A 25763-nucleotide genomic window follows, 5' to 3' on the forward strand; every position below is an offset into this window, starting at 1 on the left:
CAAAGGCTGTCCCGCCCCTCGGGGACCAGCATAAAAGCCGGCCCAGCGCCTCTCTCCCTCACACACTTCTCCTCACCCCTTCTCCGCTGACACCAACAACCAGGTGAGCCTCAACCCCCTGCCCCTCCTGCCTTCTCCTCACCCACTCTGCCCCAACGCTTTCTCAACACCCTCTCTCTCCTCCACAGCCACCCCTCCACACCACACACATGGCCTGCTACGACCGCTGCGGCTCTTGCGGACCCACCCCGCTGGCTAACAGCTGCAACGAGCCCTGTGTCAGGCAGTGTGAGGCTTCCCGCGTTGTCATCCAGCCTTCCACTGTCCAGGTCACCCTGCCAGGACCCATCCTCACCTCCTTCCCCCAGAGCACCGCCGTCGGATCCTCCGCATCCGCTGCCGTGGGCAACGACCTCAGTGCCCTGGGAGTGCCCATCAACTCCGGATACGGCCTGGGCTACGGCCTGGGAGGCCTGGGCTACGGCCTGGGAGGCCTGGGCTATGGCTACGGATGTGGCTATGGCCTGGGAGGTAGAGGAGGCTGTGGCATCTGCTAAGGGCCCTCCCTACAACCTATGACAGCAAACACCTGCACCCTGCAACCCACCACATCGAGGGAGACCATTTCTCTTCTGATGCCTCCTCATCTGATACCTCCTTCTCACAAGCCAAAGTACATCAGGGATCTCCTCTCTTCTCCTCACATCAAAATCTACAAAGACCTTAGTGCTCTGGCAAGATCTGTCTTCCACAAGGGACGCAGACTGATGGTTGCATTATTTGCACCTCAGATATGCTCCCTTCCAGCTCAATGCTCCTGCCTTTTCACTCTGCTTTGAAAATCAATAAAGTTCTTTTGCATCCAAGCCAGACATGCCTCCTCTTCCTTACTTTCCCCAAGGCTCATCCAGTCACAAAAGAACAAAACCAAAGATCAAGATCCAACCAGGGTGGGTGGAAAAGACCTGCAAGTCCTCACTTAGGGAGTTTGACCAGAGCAATGACAAGACCAAGTAGCACAGGAGGCCTTGCAGCCTGTGACACAAGACCTTCACCTGCCCCACCATCATTGAGTTCAGCAGCAACCTCCACAGAACATGTCCATTGTCACCAATACTACACCAGGGCCAGCTTCATCAGCTTTTCTGAGTTCATGGCCTGTCTGGGTTTTTGTATCTGAAAGGATGGAGACTCCATCACCTTTTTGACCATTTGACTAACTCACAATGAAAAGGTCTTGCTTTCCCTTCCTGTGGAATACCTGTTATTTTCCACTGTGCCTATGGACTCATGTCCTGCTAGTTCTTTCACCAGGAAGAGCTGCTCTCCCTCAGCTCCATCTCATCCTGTCTGGCATTCAGACACACTTATGAGATCTCTCACCCATTTTTGTCTCCTGGCTAAAGACTCCCAGCTAGCTCTCTCACCCTCTCCTCATATGCTCCAGATGCTCCAGACTCTTCAGCACCATCATGGCCTTTCAGTGCTTCAAACCATCTTTCCCCAGGGACTGATGTACATCCAGTTACACAACCCCCTTTCTAGGGGCCAATGGGAGCCCACCTGACTCCCTGGCACCCTCAGCCCAGCTCTGCACTGGCCCAGCGTGCCTCTTGCCTGCCGTGCACCCACCAACAGAGCAGCACAGACACCTGTCCTACCTCACCAGGGCCCTCCATGGGCTGCAGAGAGAAAATCTGCTTCTCCGAGGCCTTCATCAAAGGCTTCAGGTGATTCCTTGCTCTGGAACCTGGACCACTTCCTGTCTCCTCTTGCTGTCTCTAGAGTTCTTTCTCTCACCTATTCTCTCTCCACTGCTCACCAACACACCCAGCTCCTTTTCTCCTGACATTTCCCAGCTGCTCTTCCCGAGATCTGGAGCGTTGCCTGGGGTTGGTGTGACCCAAGTGCAGGACCCGACACCGACCCTTCCTGAATCTAATCAAATTGGCCTCAGCCCATCAATCCAGCCTCTCCAGAACCCTCTGCACAGCCTTCTGAGACCAACACTCCTCCCAAACTTGCTGTCATCCGAAAACCTACTGAGTGTGCACTCTATCACATCCCCCAGATCATCCAGAAAGATATTAGGGAGAACTGGCCCAAAAACTCGGCCCTAGAAAAGGGACTTTTGACTGGCCACACACTGCACTGAGCACCCATCACCACCACTCTTTGGGACAGGACATCCAGACAACTTTTTACCCAGCAAAGAGTACACACATGAAAGCTCTGAGTAACCAGGTAAACCAGACCTTGGTGCTCCGGCAAGATCTGTCTTCCACAAGGGACGCAGACTGATGGTTGCACTACTCGTACCTCAGATATGCTCCCTTCCAGCTCAATGCTCCTGCCTTTTCACTCTGCTTTGAAAATCAATAAAGTTCTTTTGCATCCAAGCTTGACAGGCCTCCTCTTCCTTTCTCTCCCCAACGCTACTCCAGCCTCACAAAGAACAGAACATGGCATCAAGATCCAACCCGGGCAACCTCCAGGCAGCTGATGGGAAGTGGCTCGGGGAACACTTCCAGCACCTCCCTCAGAAACCTTCCCTGGAGAGACCTCTGAGTGTCTAAGTGTTGAAGAAAGTCCCCTAGGATTTCCCTTGGATGATGGGGGCTTCATTAGAGTCCTGGTCCAACTCTTCCCACTCTTCCCACGGGGATGGAGATCTGGACAACCTGGTCGGATTTTAAACACTGAGGCAAAGAGTCATTAGTTCCGTCAGCCTTTCCCTCACCCCTGCTCGACTTCACCCTTCTCGTTTTCTCCCTCCAAAACCAAACGACAACTTGAACTGCCTGCGCCCTCTGACAATGGGAGAAAAACACTTTGGTTTTTCTCACTTTCAACCAAAGCACTGTGTTCAGCCATGAATATCAACAGGACTTGGAGAAATGTGGTCAAGTGGAAGAAACTCGACATGTTGGGAAATGTTGAGAAATGTCGGGAAATGTCAGAAAACGATGGAAAATGATGGGAAATGATGGGAAACGACGAAAGTGATGAAAATGACAAAAATGACGAAAATGACGAAAATGACAAAAGTGACAAAAGTGACGAAAAACAATGAAAAACTGTGAAAAAAGACAAAAAAAGATGAAAAATGATGAAAAATGAGTCAAATGACGAAAATTAAAAAAATGAAAATGACGAAAAATGATAAAAAATTACGAAAATGACGAAAAAAGACAAAAAATGACGAAAAATGTCAAAAAGTGACAAAAAGTGACGAAAAGTGATGAAAAAAGATGAATATGACAAAAAATCATGGAAAATGATGAAAAATGTTAAAAAATGACTAAAAGTGACGAAAAAAGATGAAAATTATGAAAATGACGAAAAGATGGAAACTGATGAAAAGTGATGAAAACGAAAATAGGACGAAAACGACAAAAAATGATGAAAAATGACGAAAAATGACAAAAAATTACAAAAACTGACAAAAAATGACAAAAAAAGATGAAAAATGCTGAAAATGAGGACAAATGAGGAAAAATGAGGAAAAATGAGGAAAAATGAGGAAAAATGAGGAAAAATGAGGAAAAATGAGGAAAAATGAGGAAAAATGAGGAAAAATGAGGAAAAATGACAAAAAAAGTCAAAAAATGACAAAAAGGGAGGAAAAATGTTGAAATTATGAAAAATATCACAATTTGGTTGGATCTAGATGAAACAAACCATTCTGAGGTTCAAGAACCCCGCTGCTTCCCTCAAAACTAGCCTGCAAAAGACTCAGTCCCAAGCAACTACTCTGGGTTCCGTTCTAGTTACTTTTGGCCATTCCACTTTTCTCTAAACTTCATCTCACAAGTTCTTCGCAGTCCTGAGCTTACAAACCCCTTTTTGATAAGGTCATAAAGTCTCCACGTTCCCTCAGTTCCAGCCAAACATCTCAGTTCACTCAGGCTGCTTCTCTCCCACATGGCCTCATCTGCCACTCCATCACTGGAACCCTACTCACAAACCAGAACACAGCAACCCCTCACTCCATAACCTACACACCCACCTCTAACATAACAAGCAAGAAGGACACCAAGACAAAGACAGAGCACACCCAGCAGGAATAACAAGGACTAAAGAAAATCCTTGTGAGATGGCAGCAAGAGAAGCAGTGTGATGAACCAGGCACAGCCTCATGCCCAGCGCTTCTCCAAAGCCCAGAGCACACCGCAAGGGCTGACAGGAATTCAGGGCTCTCCTTCACAACCTGCCCGCAAACCTCACCACACGACTGCTATGAGATCATAGAATGGTTTGGCTTGGAAGGGACTCTACAAGTCTCCCACTTCCAAGCTCAGTGATGACACAATTGAACCACGCTGATGGCACCCAACCACTCCTGGGGCTTGGTCACGTCTCCAAAAATGCCATGACATACATCTGCCAGGAAAAGACTCCCAAACACACCTCCCCTCACCTAAAGACTGTCAACATGGTCAGAAGGCATGTCCTTAATAAAAGAAGATAAAAAGGGACGATGGAGGCAGAAAAAAGGGATGATGGAGGCAGAAAAGATCCTCATTCCTGAGGAGGAGGCTGTGTCCTCAGGAGCTGCTTGCTGCACAATGATGCCCAAAGGCTGTCCCGCCCCTCGGGGACCAGCATAAAAGCCGGCCCAGCGCCTCTCTCCCTCGCACACTTCTCCTCAACCCTTCTCCGCTGACACCAACAACCAGGTGAGCCTCAACCCCCTGCCCCTCCTGCCTTCTCCTCACCCACTCTGCCCCAACGCTTTCTCAACACCCTCTCTCTCCTCCACAGCCACCCCTCCACACCACACACATGGCCTGCTACGACCGCTGCGGCTCTTGCGGACCCACCCCGCTGGCTAACAGCTGCAACGAGCCCTGTGTCAGGCAGTGTGAGGCTTCCCGCGTTGTCATGCAACCTCCTGCTGTCCTCGTCACCCTGCCAGGACCCATCCTCACCTCCTTCCCCCAGAGCACCGCCGTCGGATCCTCCGCATCCGCTGCCGTGGGCAACGACCTCAGTGCCCTGGGAGTGCCCATCAACTCCGGATACGGCCTGGGCTATGGCCTGGGCTATGGCCTGGGAGGCCTGGGCTATGGCCTGGGCTACGGCCTGGGAGGCCTGGGCTATGGCTATGGATGTGGCTATGGCCTGGGAGGTAGAGGAGGCTGTGGCATCTGCTAAGGGCCCTCCCTACAACCTATGACAGCAAACACCTGCACCCTGCAACCCACCACATCAAGGGAGACCATTTCTCGTCTGATGCCTCCTCCTCTGATACCTCCTTCTCACAAGCCAAACTACATCAGGGATCTCCTCTCTTCTCCTCACATCAAAAGGCACAAAGACCTTGGTGCTCTGGCAAGATCTGTCTTCCACAAGGGATGCTGACTGGTGGTTGCACTATTTGCACCTCAGATATGCTCCCTTCCAGCTCAATGCTCCTGCCTTTTCACTCTGCTTTGAAAATCAATAAAGTTCTTTTGCATCCAAGCCAGACATGCCTCCTCTTCCTTACTTTCCCCAAGGCTCATCCAGTCACAAAAGAACAAAACCAAAGATCAAGATCCACCCAGGGTGGGTGGAAAAGACCTGCAAGTCCTCACTTAGGGAGTTTGACCAGAGCAATGACAAGACCAAGTAGCACAGGAGGCCTTGCAGCCTGTGACACAAGACCTTCACCTGCCCCACCATCATTAACTTCAGCAGCAACCTCCACAGAACATGTCCATTATCACCAATACTACACCAGGGCCAGCTTCATCAGCTTTTCTGAGTGCATGGCCTGTCTGGGTTTTTGTATCTGAAAGGATGGAGACTCCATCACCTTTTTGACCATTTGACTAACTCACGATGAAAAGGTCTTGCTTTCCCTTCCTGTGGAATACCTGTTATTTTCCACTGTGCCTATGGACTCATGTCCTGCTAGTTCTTCCACCAGGAAGAGCTGCTCTCCCTCAGCTCCATCTCATCCTGTCTGGCATTCAGACACACTTATGAGATCTCTCACCCATTTTTGTCTCCTGGCTAAAGACTCCCAGCTAGCTCTCTCACCCTCTCCTCATATGCTCCAGATGCTCCAGACTCTTCAGCACCATCATGGCCTTTCAGTGCTTCAAACCATCTTTCCCCAGGGACTGATGTACATCCAGTTACACAACCCCCTTTCTGGGGGCCAATGGGAGCCCACCTGACTCCCTGGCACCCTCAGCCCAGCTCTGCACTGGCCCAGCGTGCCTCTTGCCTGCCGTGCACCCACCAACAGAGCAGCACAGACACCTGTCCTACCTCACCAGGGCCCTCCATGGGCTGCAGGGAGAAAATCTGCTTCACCGAGGCCTTCACCAAAGGCTTCAGGTGATTCCTTGCTCTGGAACCTGGACCACTTCCTGTCTCCTCTTGCTGTCTCTAGAGTTCTTTCTCTCACCTGTTCTCTCTCCACTGCTCACCAACACACCCAGCTCCTTTTCTCCTGACACTTCCCAGCTGCTCTTCCCGAGATCTGGAGCGTTGCCTGGGGTTGGTGTGACCCAAGTGCAGGACCCGACACCGACCCTTCCTGAATCTAATCAAATTGGCCTCAGCCCATCAATCCAGCCTCTCCAGACCCCTCTGCACAGCCTTCTGAGACCAACACTCCTCCCAAACTTCCTGTCATCCGAAAACCTACTGAGTGTGCACTCTATCACGTCCCCCAGATCATCCAGAAGGATATTAGGGAGAACTGGCCCAAAAACTCAGCCCTAGAAAAGGGACTTTTGACTGGCCACACACTGCACTGAGCACCCATCACCACTACTCTGTGGGACAGGACATGCAGACAAAGAACAATGGCAACACTTCTACTAATCCTGCCCTAGAGTCTGGTGGCCCCATTTCTCACAACCTCAGCTTCTACACGTTCTCCACTATGACCACAAGGTTCTTCTCAGCTAAGCTGCTTTCTGTCCAATTGACCTCCAGACATTACTCCCTACCTGGCTGACTCCTTCCCTGGAGGGTATCTGGAAAGGTCCTTCCTGACTGGAAGATGTTCAGTGCTATTCCAGTTTAGAAAATGGGTGGAAGTGGTGATCCAGGAGACCACAGACCTGTCAGTCCCATCTCCTGTCCTGGTTTGAGATCACCAGGATGAACATTTCCCAAAGCCATAAATCCAAATCCCACCTGGGACACCACCAGCTGCTGCCAGCTTGGCCATGGGGCAATTATAATGGGGGGAGAAGCTGTGCCTATTGGGAGAAGAGGATGACCCAAATGGACCAATCACAGTATTCCTTCCCATGATGCTCGGTATAAAATGATTCATCAGAAAGCTCTCTGCTGGCTTCTCTGAATGGTGTACTGGTAGGATTGGGGGATTGCTGGTTTGTCCTCTCTCCATGTGCTGCTGGTGTTCCCTCACCTTGTCTTCTCACTAGAGAAGGACATTGTTCACCAGGACAGGTCACCTTTCTCTTGTCACCCCCAGGAGTAGGACCAGCATGGCCTCTCCAAAGTTTTTGGCAGACTGTTGTCAGGGTCCTGGATCCAAACATCTGCTGCTGGGTCCAGTCTGGGACTTTTCTGGTCAGGACAGAATTGCCAATTGAGGTATAAGGGTTCTATATTTATATGGTCATATATATCCTTAAATTTATTTATTTATAAATATATATTTAGTTATAGTTATAGTTACAGTTATATAAATATATTATTTTTTATATATGTATTTATAAGTATATTTATACTTTAAAAAATTGAGCATATTTCCCTGTTATTCCTATTAATATTCACATTATATTCACATTAATATGCCTACTAATATTCCTGTTGTTGTTATCACTTTGTTAAATGTGTTCTAGGGGGTTTTTCCACCCTTGAAGATTTTCTCCATCACTTCCTTTTTATCTTCCCTTGGGAGGTCATAATATCCCCTTGTGAGGGGATAACAGGGAGCATCTGTCCCCCAGATGTTGCTGAGGGGTGTGGTGGTGGTCTTGGCAAAGTAATGGTTGCATTTGATGATCTTAAAGGTCTTTTCCGACCTGAATGATTCTATGATTGTTGAGCTTCTTGAGGTTCTTCAGCCCATTTCTCCAGCCTGGTCAGGTTTCACTGGGTGGCAGTACAGCTCTGCCATTATCAGCCACTTCTCCCAGATTATTTGATAAGGGACCTGCAGAGGCAGAGTGACATCTTGTGTGTGCCCCAGGTAAGGCCACTGGACAGAGTGCATGTGCAGAAATCAGGGCTATTGCTGTGTCATCCCATCTGGAGGGGTCCAAGTGAAAACCTGGATTTGCAAGAGATGCCAAAGCCACCCCAAAAATGGTGGGGTCAGGAGGCATAAAAGAGGCACCCTCAAAACCCTGGATGCGTGCCCGCTGTCCAGGGACCCAAACTTCCTACCAAGATCATCACTGGATCCAAGGATGGTGATATCTTCTCTCTCTTCTTTATCTTTAGTTTTATATATATATATATATATATATTTCTAACCTTATCTTGGCACATGAGGGTAACAGATTTTCCAACTTTAAGTTTTACTCCCCGTTGTTTTTTTAAGTTTTGTTAGTTGCAACCTGCTCTGCTGACAACATTCTTAAGTTTTGCTAAATTGCAATCCAGTGCTCTGAAAGCACCTTCCTGTATAATTCTGCTAGTTGTAATCTCACCTGTGTTATAATCTGACTCACTTTTAAGTAAAGTTGTGTTTTATACAAACCTCCTGGCTAATAAATTTAGTCCTGAGCACCATGCAGAGAATTCCCAAACTTAATCTCGCCAAATGGGTCGTTAAAAGAGACTAATTGAAGAGAAGGACTTGGCCCAGACACACCCAGGCTTCTTTCTGAAGGAGTTTAGAAAGCAAAGGGGTCCAGTCTGAATCTCCCTGGGTCGACCCCCACTCTGGGGAACCCTACTTGTGCCCACTCCGTGGGACATAGAGAGGTACCCGCTCTGTGGGACACGATATTTTGTTTGGTCCCCACATTTGGGGGTCACTTTGTGAGATGTGACTTGTGGGGTGTGACAGATGTTCACCAGGATTTGAGGCAGCATTGACTCTTCAGGTACACCTTTATCTACTGTCCCTTACACAAGATCCTGGGCCCACCACAGAAGGTTATCTGGTTGGTTCCCTGGTTGGGGAGCCATGTTGAAAACCCCTCTTGATGGTTTTCTGGTCCTTCATGTGCCTGCAAATCAATTCCAGGATTAGCTGCTTACACTACTGAGCCAAGTGCTAAACCACGGCCCATAGCACCACATCTACGTGGCTTCTAAAAACCCCCAGGGATGGGGACTCCACCAGCCTGCCAAACCCTTTCCAGGAAGAAATTCTACTCAAGCTCCAAACAAACCCTCTCCTGGAGCAACCTGAGGCCATTTCTTCTTGTCCTGTCACTTGTTCCTTGGGAGAAGAGACCAAGCCCACCTCATTCCATCCTCCTTTTAGGGAGTTGTAGAGAACAAGAAGTTCTCCCCTCAGCTTCCTTTGCTCCAGGATGGACACTCCCAGGCCCCTCAGCTGCTCCTTGAAAGACTTGTCCTCCAGGCCTTTCACCAGATGGTGCTAAATAATCATCACACACCCATCACATGTCACCATTCCTCATCTCCAGTGTCCTCGGATTTTGTCATCTTCCTCCCCACCCCTTGCTAAGTCATCCCTAAGCCACTGTCCCCACCACTTCCCATGTCCACGTCACCTTCCATCCATGCTGCAAAGACCCTGGGACACCCATGTAGGGCCACCTGTCATGGTTCCTCCCCAGTTCTCCAGTCCAAACCATTCCATGAAAAACTGTCCTTGTTTTGGGGGTGTCCCCACCTACATGTCCCAACAACCCCTGGTTGATTCCAGAGGCTCCTTCATTTGGACAGTGGGTGTGATGAGGAGATGTGGAGAAATATGGTTGGGGGGCAGCTGTTAAGGGACTTCTGCAGGTTTTGCAAATGAACCTTGAAGGAAAGGTGGGGTTATTTTCTTTTTTTCATTCTTTTTCTTGTCTGGGGGGCTGGAAGACGTTCCAAGTCTTTATGGAGCCTAAAAATATTAAAACACAACAGTCTTCTGTTTCCATGGTGATGGAGGCAGCAGGTAGCCATGGGCCTGAGCTGGTGGCATTGTGCGTTTATCACAAGGTATTGAAGATGGAATGGTTTCCTTCAAGGTCCCCAGAAAGCAGAGTGAAGGGAGGACATGGCCTGGAAGGGAGGAGCAGAGGTCAAAGCCCCAGAGATGAAGTTGTGAGCCAGAGCTGAGCTGTTGAGGGAGCTTCATCTTCATAGGAACTTCACAGAGTCATCAAATGGTTTGGGTTGGGTTGGAAGAGACCTTCAAGATCATCCATTTCCAAGCCCCCTGCATGGTCAGGGACCCCTCCCACAGCCCAGGGTGCTCCAAGCCCCATCCACTTTAAACACTTCCTGGGGATGGGGCAGCCACAGCTTCTCTGGGCAACCTGGGCAACCAGGGGCTCAGCACCCTCACCCCAAAGAATTTCTCCCTCCCCAAGATCTCCTCTCCCTCTCCCCTCTTGCAGATGGAAACCTTTCCCCTTCATCCCATCCCTCCAGGCCCTTGTCCCAAGTCCCTCCCCAGCTTTCCTGGAGCCTCTTCAGGACCTGGAAGGTGCTCTAAGGTCTCCCCATTGCAGCCTTCTCTTCTCCAGGCTGAAAAACCCCAATTCTCTTCCCCTGGCCCCAGAGCAGAACTGCTCAGCCCTCCCAACATCTCCCTGCTTTCCTCTGGACTTTCTCCAACAGTTCCAACTCCTTCTTGAATTGTAGGTCCCAGAGTTGTGCTCCATGTTCTCCAGGTCCTCCTATCTTGCAGGGAGCTGGGCTTCTATCACCTCTCTCCATTCCTCTGGCCCCTCTAGGTGGCCACAATAATGCTCCAAGGGCTGGAGCAGCTCTGCTCTGGAACCAGGGTGAGAGAGTTGGGGTTGTTCAGCCTGGAGAAGGCTCTGAGGAAACATTCTTGAGGGCTTTCAATTCTTCAAGGGGGGGGGCATAAGAAAGATGAGGACAAAAGTTTGGAAAGGCTGTTGCAATGAGACAAGGGTTGATGGTTTCAGGCTCAAAGAGGGGAGATTCAGACCAGCTAGCAGGAAGACATTTTTTTTATACTGAGGATGGTGAGCCTGTGGTCCAGGTTTCCCTGAGAGGTGGGAGATGCCCCATCCCTGGGAACATTCCAGGTCAGGTTGGATGGGATTTTGAGCAACGTGGTCTGGTTGAAGATGTCCCTGCTTACTGCAAGGGGTTGGACTGGTTGATCTTCAGAGGTCTCTTCCAACACAAACCTGATGATCTTATGACTCCCTGAGGACTCTCCGTGTCCAGTCTTTCTGTTCCACAATCAGAAAGCCCTCTAAGAAACCTCTGTCATATTTCACTGGGTCTTGACCCTCCTGTCTCCATGAGGTTTGTGAATGCAGCAACAGAATGTTGCTCTTCATTGCATTTTGACCCCAGAGCTGCTCAGCCATCTCTATTTTCCCCCCAAACCCACACTGGAGAACCCAGTTTCCCCAGTTGGACGTGGGCTGAGGACTGGGTGGCCTCTGATGGCCTTAGAAGAAGGTGACTCCCAGCACTGCCCCTTGTCCTCCAGGACATTTCATGGAGCTTGTACCACCTCTGGTCAGTCTGAAAAGTCCTGAGGTCTTCTGGCCTTCAAGTCTGGTTTCCTTGCATGGTCTGCCAAGCCCACTGTTATGCACTGGCCCAGCAATTAAACCAAATAACAAATGCTCCCTATTATTCCCCTTCCCCTCCCTGATAAAGAAAGGAGAGAGAATAAGGGAGAGAGACTGATGGGTTGGAAACTAAACCACACAGCTTTAATGGAACAGGAATTGTAAAGAGGAAATTGACTAAATCTCTACAAATATCCAGGAAAATGGATCCCAGGTTCCTCCCCCCTTTCCCCCAAGAACTCTCCCATCCCCACCCAGGCTGCAGGGCAGCCCTGGGAAAGTCCAGGCTGGACTCCTGGGGTCAGCAGCAGTGGGGAGCTGGAGGCAGGAACACACAGATTCAGGCTGGCATGGAGCAGGAGCACAGGCAGAGGAAGGGATGGAATCCTCCCAGGATGCCCAAGCAAACAGGCACAGGGGAAGAAGGGGAAGCAGGAAGGGCTCTGACCCTGGTGATCCCTCCAATTTCTCCTAAGGATGAGGTGGATGGGATGGAATCCTCTGTTTGGTCAATTCTGGCCATTTCTCTTGTCTGTTCCTCCCCAAAGGAGGGCTGCAGCTGGGACCTCTTGCCTCCTTTTCTCCTTCCAGAGGGCCAAATGTTCCTCAGAGCTGAGCAGTGGCCTTGGTTCTGCACCCCATTCTCCAGCTGGAACTCTAAACATCGAGTGGGATCAGTCCCAGCAGCAGACACTGCCTGAGAAACTTGCTGTTCATTTCAGCAAGTGCAGCTCCTTCCAAGAGACTCAGCTGAAAGCAAAAGTCCAAGACAGAAAATCACCTTTATCCTGGCCCAAACCAGGACACCTACTCTGGTCCTCCACATGGATGCCCTCGAACTGGTGGTTACTGGAGTAAGTGGGGCTGACCCAGTCCAAGCTGAGGTCAGACTCGTGAGGGACCTCACCGAAGCAGGAGATGATGTCCTCCAGTGAAGCTACAACCAAACTGCTGGGTGGCTTCTCCCATCACCCACACGTTCACGTTAAGCTCATCCAGGAATGGGGTTTCAGGTCTGGTTTTACTCCAGTTCCTACAACAGGTTCCTCCGAGGTTGCAATGAAGGACACGAGGTCCGAAGTGTCCTTGGTGTAAGGAAAGATGATGAGGTGGTGGAAGCTCCAGTCCTGGGGGTCAGGTTGGACAGGGCTCCCAAGAATCTGATCTAATTTAAGGTGGTCCTCATGGAGATGGTCATGGACTAAATGTTCTTCCAAGGTCCCTTCCAACACAAACCATCTGATGATTTTATACCCCCCAGGATGTGTCCTGCACATCTCAAAGGAGCTTGAAGAAGAAACTGTGATGATCTTGGGGCTTTCTGCCCCAAAAAGCCACCAGCTGAGCATGCAGAAGATGTGGCGTTGGGTGAGCACCCAGGATCTCAGGCACTGGAGACGTTGACTCCGAGACCACCCAGTTGGCCAAATTCCTTCCAGTTTTGCACGCCAGGAGTTAACCCAGAGCTTCAAAAGGGATCTCTGTGTGGTTTCCTACCATGACCAAACCTGTCTTCTCCTGACAATTTGGGAGCTGCTCCCAGCTCCTGGCACCATCTTGGAAAGGGTTGGGTTGGAAGGGATTGGGTTGGAAGGGACCTTGAGGACCACCTGGTTCCAAGAGGATGACCAGGGATGACACCTCCTGCTCAACCAGGTGGCTCCAAACCTCACCCAACGTGGCCTTCAGCTCCTCCAGGGATGGGGCAGAAGCTCCTCCGAGCTCTCCTGGGGGGGTGTGCACACACGTACGTGTGAGCTGCATGCGTGTGCACATGTGCTGCTTTCATACATGTGTGTACATGACCACACGGTGCCTGAAGCTCCTGTCCTTGCATGTCTGTATGCACACACGTGTGCTCATGAGAGCCGTGTGGGTTATATCTGCATGTACATCTGCACACACGTCTTTTCTGCACACACACACACGTATCTGTGTTTTTGCACACACGTGTTTTCTGCACACACACATATGTGTGAGCTTTATGGACCAGTGTGAACACGTGCTGCTTTCATACATGTGTGTACATGAGCACACGGTGCCTGAAGCTCCTGTCCTTGCATGTCTGTATGCACACACGTGTTCATGAGAGCTGAGTGTGCTTTCATGTGTGCTTTCTGCACACACACATGCAGATGGCATGGAGACACGTGTGTGTAGCATGTAGTGGTGTCTCAGGCGTGTGTATCTGCATGTAGACATGTACACGTGTGCTCTGCATGCACACTGCACGCACACACACCTCTACATGTGAGTGGCATGGATGCGTGCAGGGCATGCTGCATGTGTACACGTATGTACTGGTGTCTCAGGCGTGTATATCCACATGTACATGTGCACACACGTGTTCTGCACACACACATGCACACTGTATGCACACACACGTGTACGTGTCAGATGCACGGATGTGTGCACGCATGTGCTGCAGTCATACGTGTGTCTATATGACCACATGGTGCCCGAGGCACATATATCCTCATGTACATGTGCACACACGTGTTCTGCACACACATGTACACACATGCACACAAAACCCCACACTCACACACATGTACCCACACACATATGTACCCCCCACACACATGTATACACACACATGTACACACACATGCACACACATATACCACACGCACACGCTTGTACCCACACACACATTTATCTCCCCACATGTACGCACACACACGTGTATTCACACACACACGTACACACACATGTACCCACACATGTACCCACACACATGGGCCCACACACACGAACACACACACACATGTACCCACATACATGTGCCCACACACGTGTATGTAACCACACACATGTACCCACACACATGTACACACACACACGTGCACACACATATGTACACACACATGTATCCACACACATGTACACACACACATGTACACACGTGCACATACACACGTAGAAACACACACATGTACACACACACGTACCCACACACACATACCCACACACATGTGCAGTCGCACACACACGTACACACACACATGTACACACACATGTACACACATATGTACCCCCCACACATGTACCCCGACACACACATGTAACCCACACACGTGTACCCACACACATGTGCCCCCCACACACACGTACACACACACACATACCCCCACACACACACGTACACACACACACACGTACCCACACACATGTACACACACATGTACCCACACACACACGTACACACACACATGTACACACACATGTACCCCCCCCCACACACACACGTACCCACACACATGTACACACACATGTACCCACACACACGTACACACACACACGTACCCACACACACACACACGTACCCACACACACGTACCCACACACATGTACACACACACGTACACACACACACACACGTACACACACACATGTACACACACATGTACCCCCCCACACACACACACGTACACACACACGTACACACACACGTACACGTACCCACACACATGTACACACACATGTACCCCCCCACACACACACACGTACACACACATGTACACACACACGTACCCACACACATGTACACACACACGTACCCACACACACACACACGTACCCACACACATGTACACACACATGTACCCCCCACACACACACGTACACACACATGTACCCCCCCACACACACATGTACACACACATGTACACACACACGTACCCACACACATGTACACACACATGTACCCACACACACACACGTACACACACACACATCTACCCACACACACACGTACACACACACACACGTACCCACACACACACACACACGTACCCACACACACACACACATGTACACACACACACGTACCCACACACACACACACATGTACACACACACACACACGTACCCACACACACACACACACGTACACACACACGTACCCACACACGTACACACACACACACACACACACACGTACCCACACACGTACACACACACACACACACACACACACACGTACCCACACACACGTACCCACACACGTACACACACACACACACGTACCCATACACATGTACACACACATCTACCCACACACACACGTACACACACACACACGTACACACACACACGTACCTACACACGTACACACACACACACACATGTACCCACACACATGTACACACACACACGTACCCACACACGTACACACACACACACACACGTACCCACACACCCTCACATGCCACCTCTCCCCCCACCTCTCCTCCTCCCGCGCATGCGCGCCACCCAGCGGACTCCGAGCGGACTACAACTCCCATCCCCCCCCGCGGCTCTTTTATCCTCCGATTGGTCGGCGCTTCGGGGGCGTGGCCACGTTTCCCGCCTCCACCCCTTTGTCTCTCTCTGATTGGCTGCCTGCCCCGTTGTCGCTGGTGACGGAGGACGCGGCGGTTGGGCGGGGGGGCGGTGAGCGGCGTCGCGCGCTCCCTCAGCTCCCCCTCAGTCAGCGGCGGGAGCGGCCGCGGGGGCTTTCGTGAGGCGTTTGCTAGGGGGGGTGGGGGTGGGAGGGGGGGGGGTGGCGGTGGTGCCGTGTGTCGCTTTATATCTTTATTTTTAATTCTTTTTTTTGGAGAACTGCCCTTTAAAGGAAAAAAAAAAAAAAGGGGGAAAAAAAAAAAAAAAAAAAAAAAAAAGGTTTTTCCACAAGGGGTCATGGGTGACCTAAACGAAAGCGGGGACACCACCGAGATCCAGCGGTAAAGGCCGGGGGGAACATGGCGGAGAGGTGAGAAACCGGCACCGGCGGGTGGGGTGATTTGGAATGGGGGGGGCACCCTGAGGGGGCTTCAGGTTGATCGGGGGGGGGGGGCTGCTCCCCCTATTGAAAGCGGCCCAGACCCCCCCCCTCAGCGCCCCCCGGGGGGGGGTCCAAAGGGGGGTCTGGGCCTCTTCTAATGACCCCCTGGGGGGTCCCCCCCCACCATATACACCTTTAGGAAGGTGCCCCCACCTTTTTGGGGGTGTTTTGCCCTCACCCACCCCCTCATGGGCTATCCGCCTCTTTTTTGAGGAGGGGGTGATGTGTCTCTGCGTGTATATGGTGGGGGGGGGGCTGCTTATTTGGGGGGGAGAGGGGGGGTCAGAACCACCTTGGGGGTTGTTTTTTGGGGAGTACTGCATGGTGTAGGTTTGGATCCCCCCCCCCTCCCTGCTGTGTGGGGTGGGGGGGGTGGGGTGAAGCCCAGCCCCACTTTTCCTTCCCCCCACCACCCCCTTTCCTTTGGTTTTTTGGTGCATGGGGAGGGGGGGGCTGGATGCACCCACCTGGTTCCCTGTGGTTGCAGTAGGAAGATGGGGGGGGGGGGGAATGGATTCCAGCCCCACCCTGATTTCCAGGGGTGCAGTGGAAAATGGGGGGATGGACGGACTGGATCCCACCCTGCTCCCTATGGGGGGGGTTGTGGAGGGGGTTGGATCCCACCCTGCTCCCCATGGGGGGGTTGGATCCCACCCTGCTCCCTATGGGGGGGTTATGGAGGGGGCTGGATCCCCCCCTGCTCCTTATGGAGGGGGTTGGATCCCACCCTGATCCCTATGGGGGGGTTATGGAGGGGGCTGGATCCCCCCCTGCTCCTTATGGAGGGGGTTGGATCCCACCCTGCTCCCTCTTGGCGGGGGGGAGGGGGGCTGGATTCCACCCTCCTCCCCATGGAGGGGTTATGGAGGTGGTTGGATCCCACCCTGCTCCCTCTTGGGGGGGCTGGATCCCCCCCTTTTCCCTATGGGGGGGGGGGGGGGGGGGTTGGATCCCTCCCTACTCAATGGGGGAGTTAGGGAAGGGCTGGATCCAACCTCATCCTGCTCCCTGTGGGTCCTCTGCAGGGGTGGGGGTTCAGGATCAGGATGAACCCCCCCCCCCCCTCCATGGGGAAGGTGTTTTTACAGAGGTGGACGGTGTGGCAGAGGGGGGGGGATACGTGGGGAGGGGACACACACACCCGGGTTGGTGTGCGAGTGGGTGTGGATGCTGGGAAGGGGTGTGGGGGGGCTGCAGAGGTTTGGTGGAGGGGGGGGGGGTGGAGTGTGAGGACTCCCTGGTGGTCTTGAAGAGGAAGGAGAAATGTCCGAGTTTGTGCTGGAATGTTTTTTGATTTATTTGATTGATTTCACATGGACGGGTGGGTGGGTGGTGAGATGCTGGTTGTTGGGGGGGGGGGGTGGTCCTCCCTCCTCCTTTCCACTCTGCTCTGCTGCTTCCTCAAGACCTGCAGCATTCTCTGGCTGCAAAAACTGCAGGATGGGGAATTTATTTATTTATTTATTTTAATTTTTAAAATTAATTAATTTTTTTTTTTTTTTAAATTCTCCCCCACCCCCCTCCTTCCTTCCTCCGCGGTCGCGGTTTAATCAACCCTTGGGTGACCTCTGCAGATAAACCCACAGCTGCTGGGCTTTGAGCACCTCACCTGGCACACGCAGCTGAGGGGGGCTCAAGGGGAGGGGGGGGAAAAAAAAAAAAGAAGAAAAAAATTTCAGGGGAAAAAAAAAAAAATCCTGTGGTTCATAAAAGAAAATGAATGGAATTGAGGAGCTTGGGGTGAGCTTTAAGGGTACCTGTGAGCAGCAGGTGGCTTTGGCCCAGGGATGTGCCTCTGGTTGGGTGGATCTGTGCTTTGTGCCACTGTGGTGGTGTCCATGGTTGGTTGGACAGTTGGTTGATCTTCTCCAGGAAACATTTTCCCAGGTGGTGGCTGAGTCTTCATCTCCCACACCATCGTTCCAACCTGCCTCGTTTGCACCTTTCCTGGTTTTTAATATCTGAGCCCTTGTGATCCCAGCATCCAGCTTCTGAGGGGTGTTTTTTTATTTTTGGGGGGGTGGAACAGGCAATATTTGGATGTGAGATCGTGGCTCTTGCTCACAAGATGTCCTTCTCTTCCCAAGTTGCTTTTCTGGGGGTGGGAGGAGATATATTATTCCTTCCCCATCACATGCAAAGGGTGCAAGAGCTCAAGATATCCAACAATGCTTCCCTTATTCCAAAGGGAAGCTCCAGGGGGGAGGGTTTTGGAGATCTTTGTCCACCAAGAACTTCTTGGCCTGTACCAAGTGGAGAATTAATTTTTCTCCAAAATAGATGGGGATTAATCAAACTCCGTGCAGCAGTTTTGACCATGGCAGGGCAGTCAGTACCTGGGATGGTTTTCAAAGTCTAAATTTCTCTTTAGTGTTGATCTTTATGTCTTGAGTGGTGGTAATCCCCTGAGGAGAAAAAAATGTTCAGGGCTCTTTGGGAAGAAAGAGAAAAATTTTGGGGGGGGCCTCCATTCTCTGGGGATGTCTTTGGTGCTCAAGGAGCTGCTGGCAGGGTCTTTCCCACTGAAAACTGTGGTTGTTCCTGCTGCAGATCAAGACAAAAACCAAGGTCTAGGGTGTCTGCCAGCCAGATGTCTCCATGTAGCTCCAAAAAGGGTCTGGAGATGTCTTCAAAGGAGCTTTTCAAAGGGGCTTTTCAAACACTGAGATTCCTCGGTGCCTTAAAAAGAGGGGAGGGAGCAAAAACTGGTAAAAAATGAATATTGTTGATCTCGAGGTGCCTGGAGAAGCACTGAATTTCCTGTGATTTATGAGGAACTTGATTTGAGGAGCCTTTAATTCCTGGGTATCCTCTCCCTGGCTTTAAATTAGGTCATTAACTATCCTAATAAGAGCAGCAGAAATGCTGTAACCTGCAGCTCTGAGGGAGTGAGGGGAGAGGAGGTGCAGCCAGTTGGCCAAGAGCCCAGAGCTTTGTAGCTGAATTAAAAAAAAAAAGGTGGGTGAAGGAAATGCAGGAGGATTAATGTGAATAAATCTGGTGCTGGCTGTGGCTTTGCCAGGAGGATCCCTACCTTGTGTGCCGTGGGATGTGCTGCTGGGATGATAGGAATGGTCAGAGAAGTTTGCTTGAGTCTGGGCTGGGGGAAGTTGTCCCAATTCTTCACCAACATCACCTTTCACAAGTGGTTTCCCCCCATATCCGTGGGGGTGAGTGTGTGGTGGGTGGGTGTGTGGGTTTAATTTGGGGCTTGAGGTGTTATTTTTGGTTTGGGGGGGGATTATTTTTGGTTTGGCTGCTGCTGTTTGGGTGGGACAGGAGCCACTTTCTACTGTGTTTGCAACCACAAAGTGGTTTTGATGGTTAGTCCTAGAGAGCTGCTGCAGCTGTTGGGTTTAACAGCAATGCTGAGCATACTCTTGAACAAATTTGATGAACATTAATGAAGATATGTTTATATATGCTAATGAACCCAGCAATGTCAGAGCAGTGAGGTGACAGAGAATCATCAAATGGTTTGGGAGAGACAATTAAAGGTCATCAGTCCAAACCCCCCCCTCCCCAGCAATGAGCAGGGACAACTTCAACTAAATCAGGTTGCTCAGAGCCCCATCCAGGCTGACCTTCAATGTTTCCAGGGATGGGGCTTCTGCCACCTCTCTGGGCAACCTGGGCCACTGTTTCACCACCTTCATCATCCCAAATTTCTTCCTTAGATCTAAGCTAAATCTCCCCTCTTTTACTTTAAAACCATCACCTCTTGTCCTGCCACTGCAGCCCCTGCTAAAAAGTCTGTCCCCATCTTTTTTTGACCTCCCCTTAAATTATTGAAGCTTGCAAGAAGGTCTCCCCAGAACCTTCTCTTCTGCAGGCTGAACACCCCCAATTCTCTCCCCCTGGCTCCAGAGCAGAGCTGCTCCAACCCTCCCAGCAGCTCCAGGGTCTCCTCTGGACTTACTCCAACAGCTCCAGGTCCTTTTTGTGGAGCCCAGAGTGGACAAAGTGCTCTAGCAGAGAAGTTGTGTGGATAGCAAGGCCAGCTTTTTCTTCTGCTTTAAAAGGACAACCCTTCTGCTTTCTTCTTCCCAACCTATATTGGGCATTTTTGGACCAATGACTGTGAGTTATAATTGTATGAGTTATAAGATAGCATCGTCTGTCTAGGTGATAGACCTATCTAGACCTGCTTCTAGTCCCTGAAGGGGCTCCAGGAGAGCTGGGGAGGGACTTTTGACAAGAACCTGCAGAAATGGGACAAGCAGGAAGGGTTTCCAGCTGCAGGAGGGGAGATGGAGAGGACATCTTGGGGAGAAATTCTTTGGTGTGAAGGTGGTGAGACCCTGGAAGAGGTTGCCCAGAGAAGCTGTGGCTGCCCCATCCCTGGAAGTGTCTCAGCCCAGGTTGGATGGGGCTTGGAGCAACCTGGGCTGGTGGGAGGTGTCCCTGTCCATGGCAGGGTTGGAACTGAATGATCTTTAAGGTCCCTTTCAACCCAAATTAATGATTTTATGGTTGAGAAAGCTTCTCCATCCTACAGGGGAGGGGCTACAAGAAAGCTGGGGTAGGGCTACTACATGGGTGTGAAGTGAGAGGAGAAGGGGAAATGGTTTCAAACTTGAAGAGGGGAGATTTAGATTGGACATGAGGAAGAAATTCTTTAATTTGAGGGTGGGGAGACCCTGGCCCAGCTCCCCCAGAGAAGCTGTGGCTGCCCCATCCCTCGAAATGTTGAAGTCCAGGATGGATGGGGCTTGGAGCAACCTGGGCTGGTTGGAGGTGTCCCTGCCCATGGCAGGTGGGTTGGAACTGGGTGATCTTTAAGGTCCCTTCCAACCGAAACCATTCTATCATTCAAAAGAACCCCATCAACCAGTCACAGGGTTCCCAGACATTTTCGATGGTGTAGTTGAATCCCAGATCTCATCCTAAATATTTTTTTTTCCAAGTGTTTTATGGCATGCCTGGCTTCTGAAAGACAGGAAAATAACATCCACGCATGGGTGATCAGGTTGACATCAGACCTCCTGGGCATGTGTTGTCAAGCAGAGCTGCTTTGGAGCGTGGTGCAGCTGGTGGTAGATCTGGTGCATGTTTGTTTTTTTGCTTCCCTGTTGACAGTGCTGCTCCTTCACCTCTTTAATATTTAAAACCTGGTAAAATCTGGGACAATCCCAGCAGCCCATTTGTACACAACTCTATCTTTAGAGCTTGGGCTTGCAGCAGTTGAAAGCTGCTTCATTGCCTGTGGTGGTGATATCTACAACTCATCTCTCCCTCAGGACTTCTAAGTCTCAAAAAATCCTTAAGCCAGTCCTGGCAGGACCACAGACTGGTTTGGTTTGGAAGGGATCTTAAATATCATCTCATTTCAACCCCCCACCCATGGGGAGGGACATCTCCCACCACCTCAGGTTGCTCCAAGCCTCATCCAACCTGGGATTCAACACTTCCAGGGATGGGGCAGCCACAACTTCTCCGAGCAACTTGTTCCAGAGTCTCACCACCCTCACAGTGAAGAATTTCTTCCTTCATGTAGGTCCTCTCTAAGGATGAGCCTGATGTTCTCAAGCAGAGCCCCAGGGAAGGAGTTGTCCCAACTTTGTGCTTGTCTAAAGCTTTCTTGGGAGCTATCCCAGAGGATTAGGTGAATCCACAGTTTCTCTACCTAGATTTGAAGGTGACCTACTTTGGTCTTGGATCCAGTCCTTAAGCTGCATGCCAGCAGCTGCTGTCACCACGTGGGGGGTGCTCAGCTGGGAAATGGTGGTGGGATGGGAGCCTTGAGCTGTAGAAACCTGCAAAGTGTTGGTGCAGACAACTTCCCTCCACAAAGCAGGAGCAGCTTCCTAAATCCCTGCTCCAGCACCATTCTCTTGTGGCTTCTCCTTCTTCAAATCAACTGACCTGACTTTATCTCTCCTGGGTTGATCAGCTCTGACTCCTGAAGTCTGTATTTAGATTTTGGTGAAGCTGAAGATCCAGGGCAAGTTTTTCTGGCTAAGTTTTTAGGTAAACTATAATCTAGACAGCAGACACGGTGTCTCATGAGGAGGTATCTCGGTTTGAGACCGGTTTGGGCAAGGCTCAAGTCCTCAAACCATTCTGGGAATCAAATTGAGACCAAAGACTTGAGGTGTCTTGTTCCTCTTCTGTAAGGGGAAGGTTTTAGCTGCTCACCTTGTGAATATACAAGATATAAACAAACATGCAAAACCTCTACCCAACAACCTTTAAAAAAAAACCCAAACAAACCACAAACTGATACAAAACCACAACTGAGATGTCTCTAGGGACTGGGCTGATTCCAAGAGTAAAATTTATGTAGAATCTGGTAGAGCTGCAAGGTGATCCTTGAGGTCCCTTCCAACCTGGTATTCTGTGACTACTTGATGGTGTGGCAGAGCTGTGGAGGGCATCAGCTCTGGGAGCTGGATCATAAATCATCAGGAAAAGGATTTTTAACTTGACTGTAGCCACTGTTGCTGCACAACAGGGTTTTAAGCTGTGCTTCCTGGGACATCTTTGCCCCAGACAATAAATATCAGTGAGAAACTTTATTTTGGATGTCCCTAAGAGTTCTTCCTCCCTTTCAAAGCATAATTTCTCCTCCCTGTCTTCAACAGCCATGCTCTCCCTCCTGCATTTTTGCTTCAGTGATTATTTCCTTACATGCTCTAGATAACTCATTGAACCTAGACCTTTCCTTCTCCTCCTCAAAAAAAAAAAAAAAAAAAAAAAAAAAGTTACAAACATATCTGCTGCAATCCTTTTTATTATTATTATTATTATTTTCCCCCACTTTGTAACTAACCCAGCCTGGCTATTTTTAAAACCAGTTGCCAAGAAGCCAGGGAGGGCTGAATGTTCTCCAGGTGCTGAGGGAAAGAAGTTCACTCTCTGGATAGCATCTGCACCCTGCCTTTTGAATTACTCTTTAAATTACTCCCCCCTCAAAGCTGGTTTTCTCAGTTTACCAGCTCCTGGCTCACAGTGAAAGAACCACATTGTGTTGTTACAAAAGGGGAGGTGCCTCCTTTCTCAAATTCTTCATCCCTCGCTGTTTCTCTGCCCTTAATAGATCTGGCAATTGTATTTATTTTTTCTCCTCTTGCTGCTGGGATTGTTCCTCCCCTTGAAGTATTCTCATTAAGAAAAAAAAAAAAAGCTCTGCGTGAGGGATGCCCAAATATTTTAGGGAGTCAAACCCATCACCCTTAACTTTCTGACCCGATTGGTTGGCCAGGCAACTTGGATATCCTCATCTCAAAGAAAAAAAAAATAAATTAAAATTGTTGAAGTGTTTCTAAACAATGAATGGGAAGGAGATGGAAAAGGGCAGGCAGGGCCCTGTCCTCGTGATGCATCATCACCCCAGTGCTGTCCTTTAGAGAACAGAAACCTCTCTTCCTGCAGTGAAAGATGTGGAAATTTTTTTGATTGTTGATTAATGTCTCGTAAAACTGGCAGCAAATGAGGCCTGAAATAGACTGTCAGAGGGGAGAAGGCTTTGCTTATTTTATTTTACAGAGTAATCTGAGAAGGTTTTGTTCCTGGATTGAACGCTGATTGGAAGTTGTGTTTCTGGTATGGAGCAAGATGTTTGGTTTTTGGGTTTGTTTTTTTTTTTTAACTTCTGCTTCAAGTTTTCTCATTAGTGCTTATTTTTAAAGACCATTTGGGAGCAAGCCCTTGCAGCATGGGAGGGAGGGATGGGAGGGTGATGGGATTTGGGCTTGAATGTGACATGTGGCAGTGTTGTGACCACTGGTGATTTAGCCAGCTCCAGAGCAGTTGATAAGAAACCTAAAGGTGGCTTCCAGGCTGCTGTTCTCTTCTAACAGTGCTGTGCATAGGGACTGGGGGTTGTAAATTAGGGTAAAAACCTCAGCAAATGGAACATGGCATTCCAAAACTTAGAATTTTCAACCTTCCAGTACCTGAAGGATCCTACAGTAAATTTGGGAAGGGACTTTTGAGAAAGGCCTGGAGGGATGGGATGAGGGGGAAGGGTTTCCAGCTGAGAGAGGGGAGATGGAGAAGAGATCTGAGGGAGAAATTCTTTGGGGTGAGGGTGCTGAGCCCCTGGTTGCCCAGGTTGCCCAGAGAAGCTGTGGCTGCCCCATCCCTAGAAGTGTTGAAGGTTGGATGGGGCTTGGAGCAGCCTGGGGTGGTGGGAGGTGTCCCTCCCCATGGTGGGGTTGGAACTGGATGAGCTTTAAGGTCTCTCCAACCCAAACCAGTCTGGGATTCTGTCTTCTGACCTTGCCATAGGATGGGTACACTCTGCATCTGTGTATAAAGAATCCCAGACTGGTTTGAGTTGGAAAGGACCTTAAAGATCATCTAATCCAGCCCCCAGCAATAATCAGGAAGATCTTCCAACACCTCAGGTTGCTCCAAGCCCCATCCAACCTTCAACACTTCCAGGGATGAGGCAGCCACAGCTTCTCTGGCAACCTGGGCCAGGGTCTCACCACCCTCACAGGAAATAATTTCTTCCTAATATTTGTAAATATTCATTTTAAAACCAATACTCATCATCCTATCTCTACACTCCTTGATAAAGAGTCCTCATCATTCCTGGAGCTCCTTCAGGCACTGGAAGGTGCTCTAAGGTCTCCCCAGAGCCTTCTCCAGGCTGAACACCCCCAGCTCTCTCCCCCTGGCTCCAGAGCAGAGCTGCTCCAACCCTCCCAGCATCTCCATGGCTTCCTCTGGACTGGCTCCAACATCCCCATGGAGTTTTGGAGGCTCCAGAGCTGGACACAATCAGTCTGTACCCACCATGTTCCCAGAGACCTCCAAAATTAAATAATGCAAAAAACTGATACCAGAACTTGGGATCTCAACTCCCTGGGTCGTGAGTGGTCCTGGCCACGCAGTCCCTTTCCTTTTCACCACCTGGGGAGTGGAAAAAAAAACTCAGACACCCCCTCCATTTGTGCTCTTGTCAGATGGACACCAGTTTCTGGGCTGGCTCTTCCCAAGGTGATGACATTTCTCTCTCTGCCTCGTTGCATTTTTTATCGATCTTCCCGCTCTGCTCCCAGCCTGGATGTAAATTACTTCCCTGGGCAACATGTTTGGAAACCCAGGCTTTTTTTTTTTTTTTTTTTTTTTTTTAACCATCCAGAAGCGTTACTTACTCTGCGAATGGAAGCTGTAGTATTTATGACTTTTTAATTTATTATTTTTTAATTTATTGATCTTCCTGTAGCATGTCTTGCCAAGCCCTAAGAGCACTTTGTGGGTGGGTGGGAGAGGTGGCTGGATGGAAAAGTGCAGCCACTTCTTGACTGCAATGTGACATT

General features: G+C 50.1%; 3 protein-coding genes across 3 annotated transcripts in view; all 3 read left to right on the forward strand.

The window, feature by feature from the left end:
* Positions 1–191: 191 nt before the first annotated feature.
* Positions 192–557, forward strand: LOC139792982 (feather keratin-like). The gene has a single exon (XM_071736976.1). It carries the CDS (start codon positions 210–212, stop codon positions 555–557), a length of 348 nt encoding a protein of 115 aa, XP_071593077.1. The 5' UTR covers positions 192–209.
* Positions 558–4767: 4210 nt separating this feature from the next.
* Positions 4768–5157, forward strand: LOC139792984 (feather beta keratin-like). The gene has a single exon (XM_071736977.1). It carries the CDS (start codon positions 4786–4788, stop codon positions 5155–5157), a length of 372 nt encoding a protein of 123 aa, XP_071593078.1. The 5' UTR covers positions 4768–4785.
* An 11189-nt stretch (positions 5158–16346) lies between these two features.
* Positions 16347–25763, forward strand: part of LOC139792985 (rho GTPase-activating protein 39-like) — an 89250-nt gene continuing 79833 nt past the window's right edge. The window contains 1 exon segment of the mRNA XM_071736978.1: positions 16347–16390. Within this exon segment, the coding sequence (XP_071593079.1) occupies positions 16347–16390 (44 nt within the window).

The sequence above is a fragment of the Heliangelus exortis genome, chromosome 2, assembly GCF_036169615.1.
Source record: "Heliangelus exortis chromosome 2, bHelExo1.hap1, whole genome shotgun sequence".
Classification (NCBI taxonomy): domain Eukaryota; kingdom Metazoa; phylum Chordata; class Aves; order Apodiformes; family Trochilidae; genus Heliangelus; species Heliangelus exortis.

Excerpts from the sequence above, each read along its gene's own strand:
- LOC139792982 (XM_071736976.1), top strand. The coding sequence starts at position 210 with ATGGCCTGCTACGACCGCTGCGGCTCTTGCGGACCCACCCCGCTGGCT.
- LOC139792984 (XM_071736977.1), top strand. The coding sequence starts at position 4,786 with ATGGCCTGCTACGACCGCTGCGGCTCTTGCGGACCCACCCCGCTGGCT.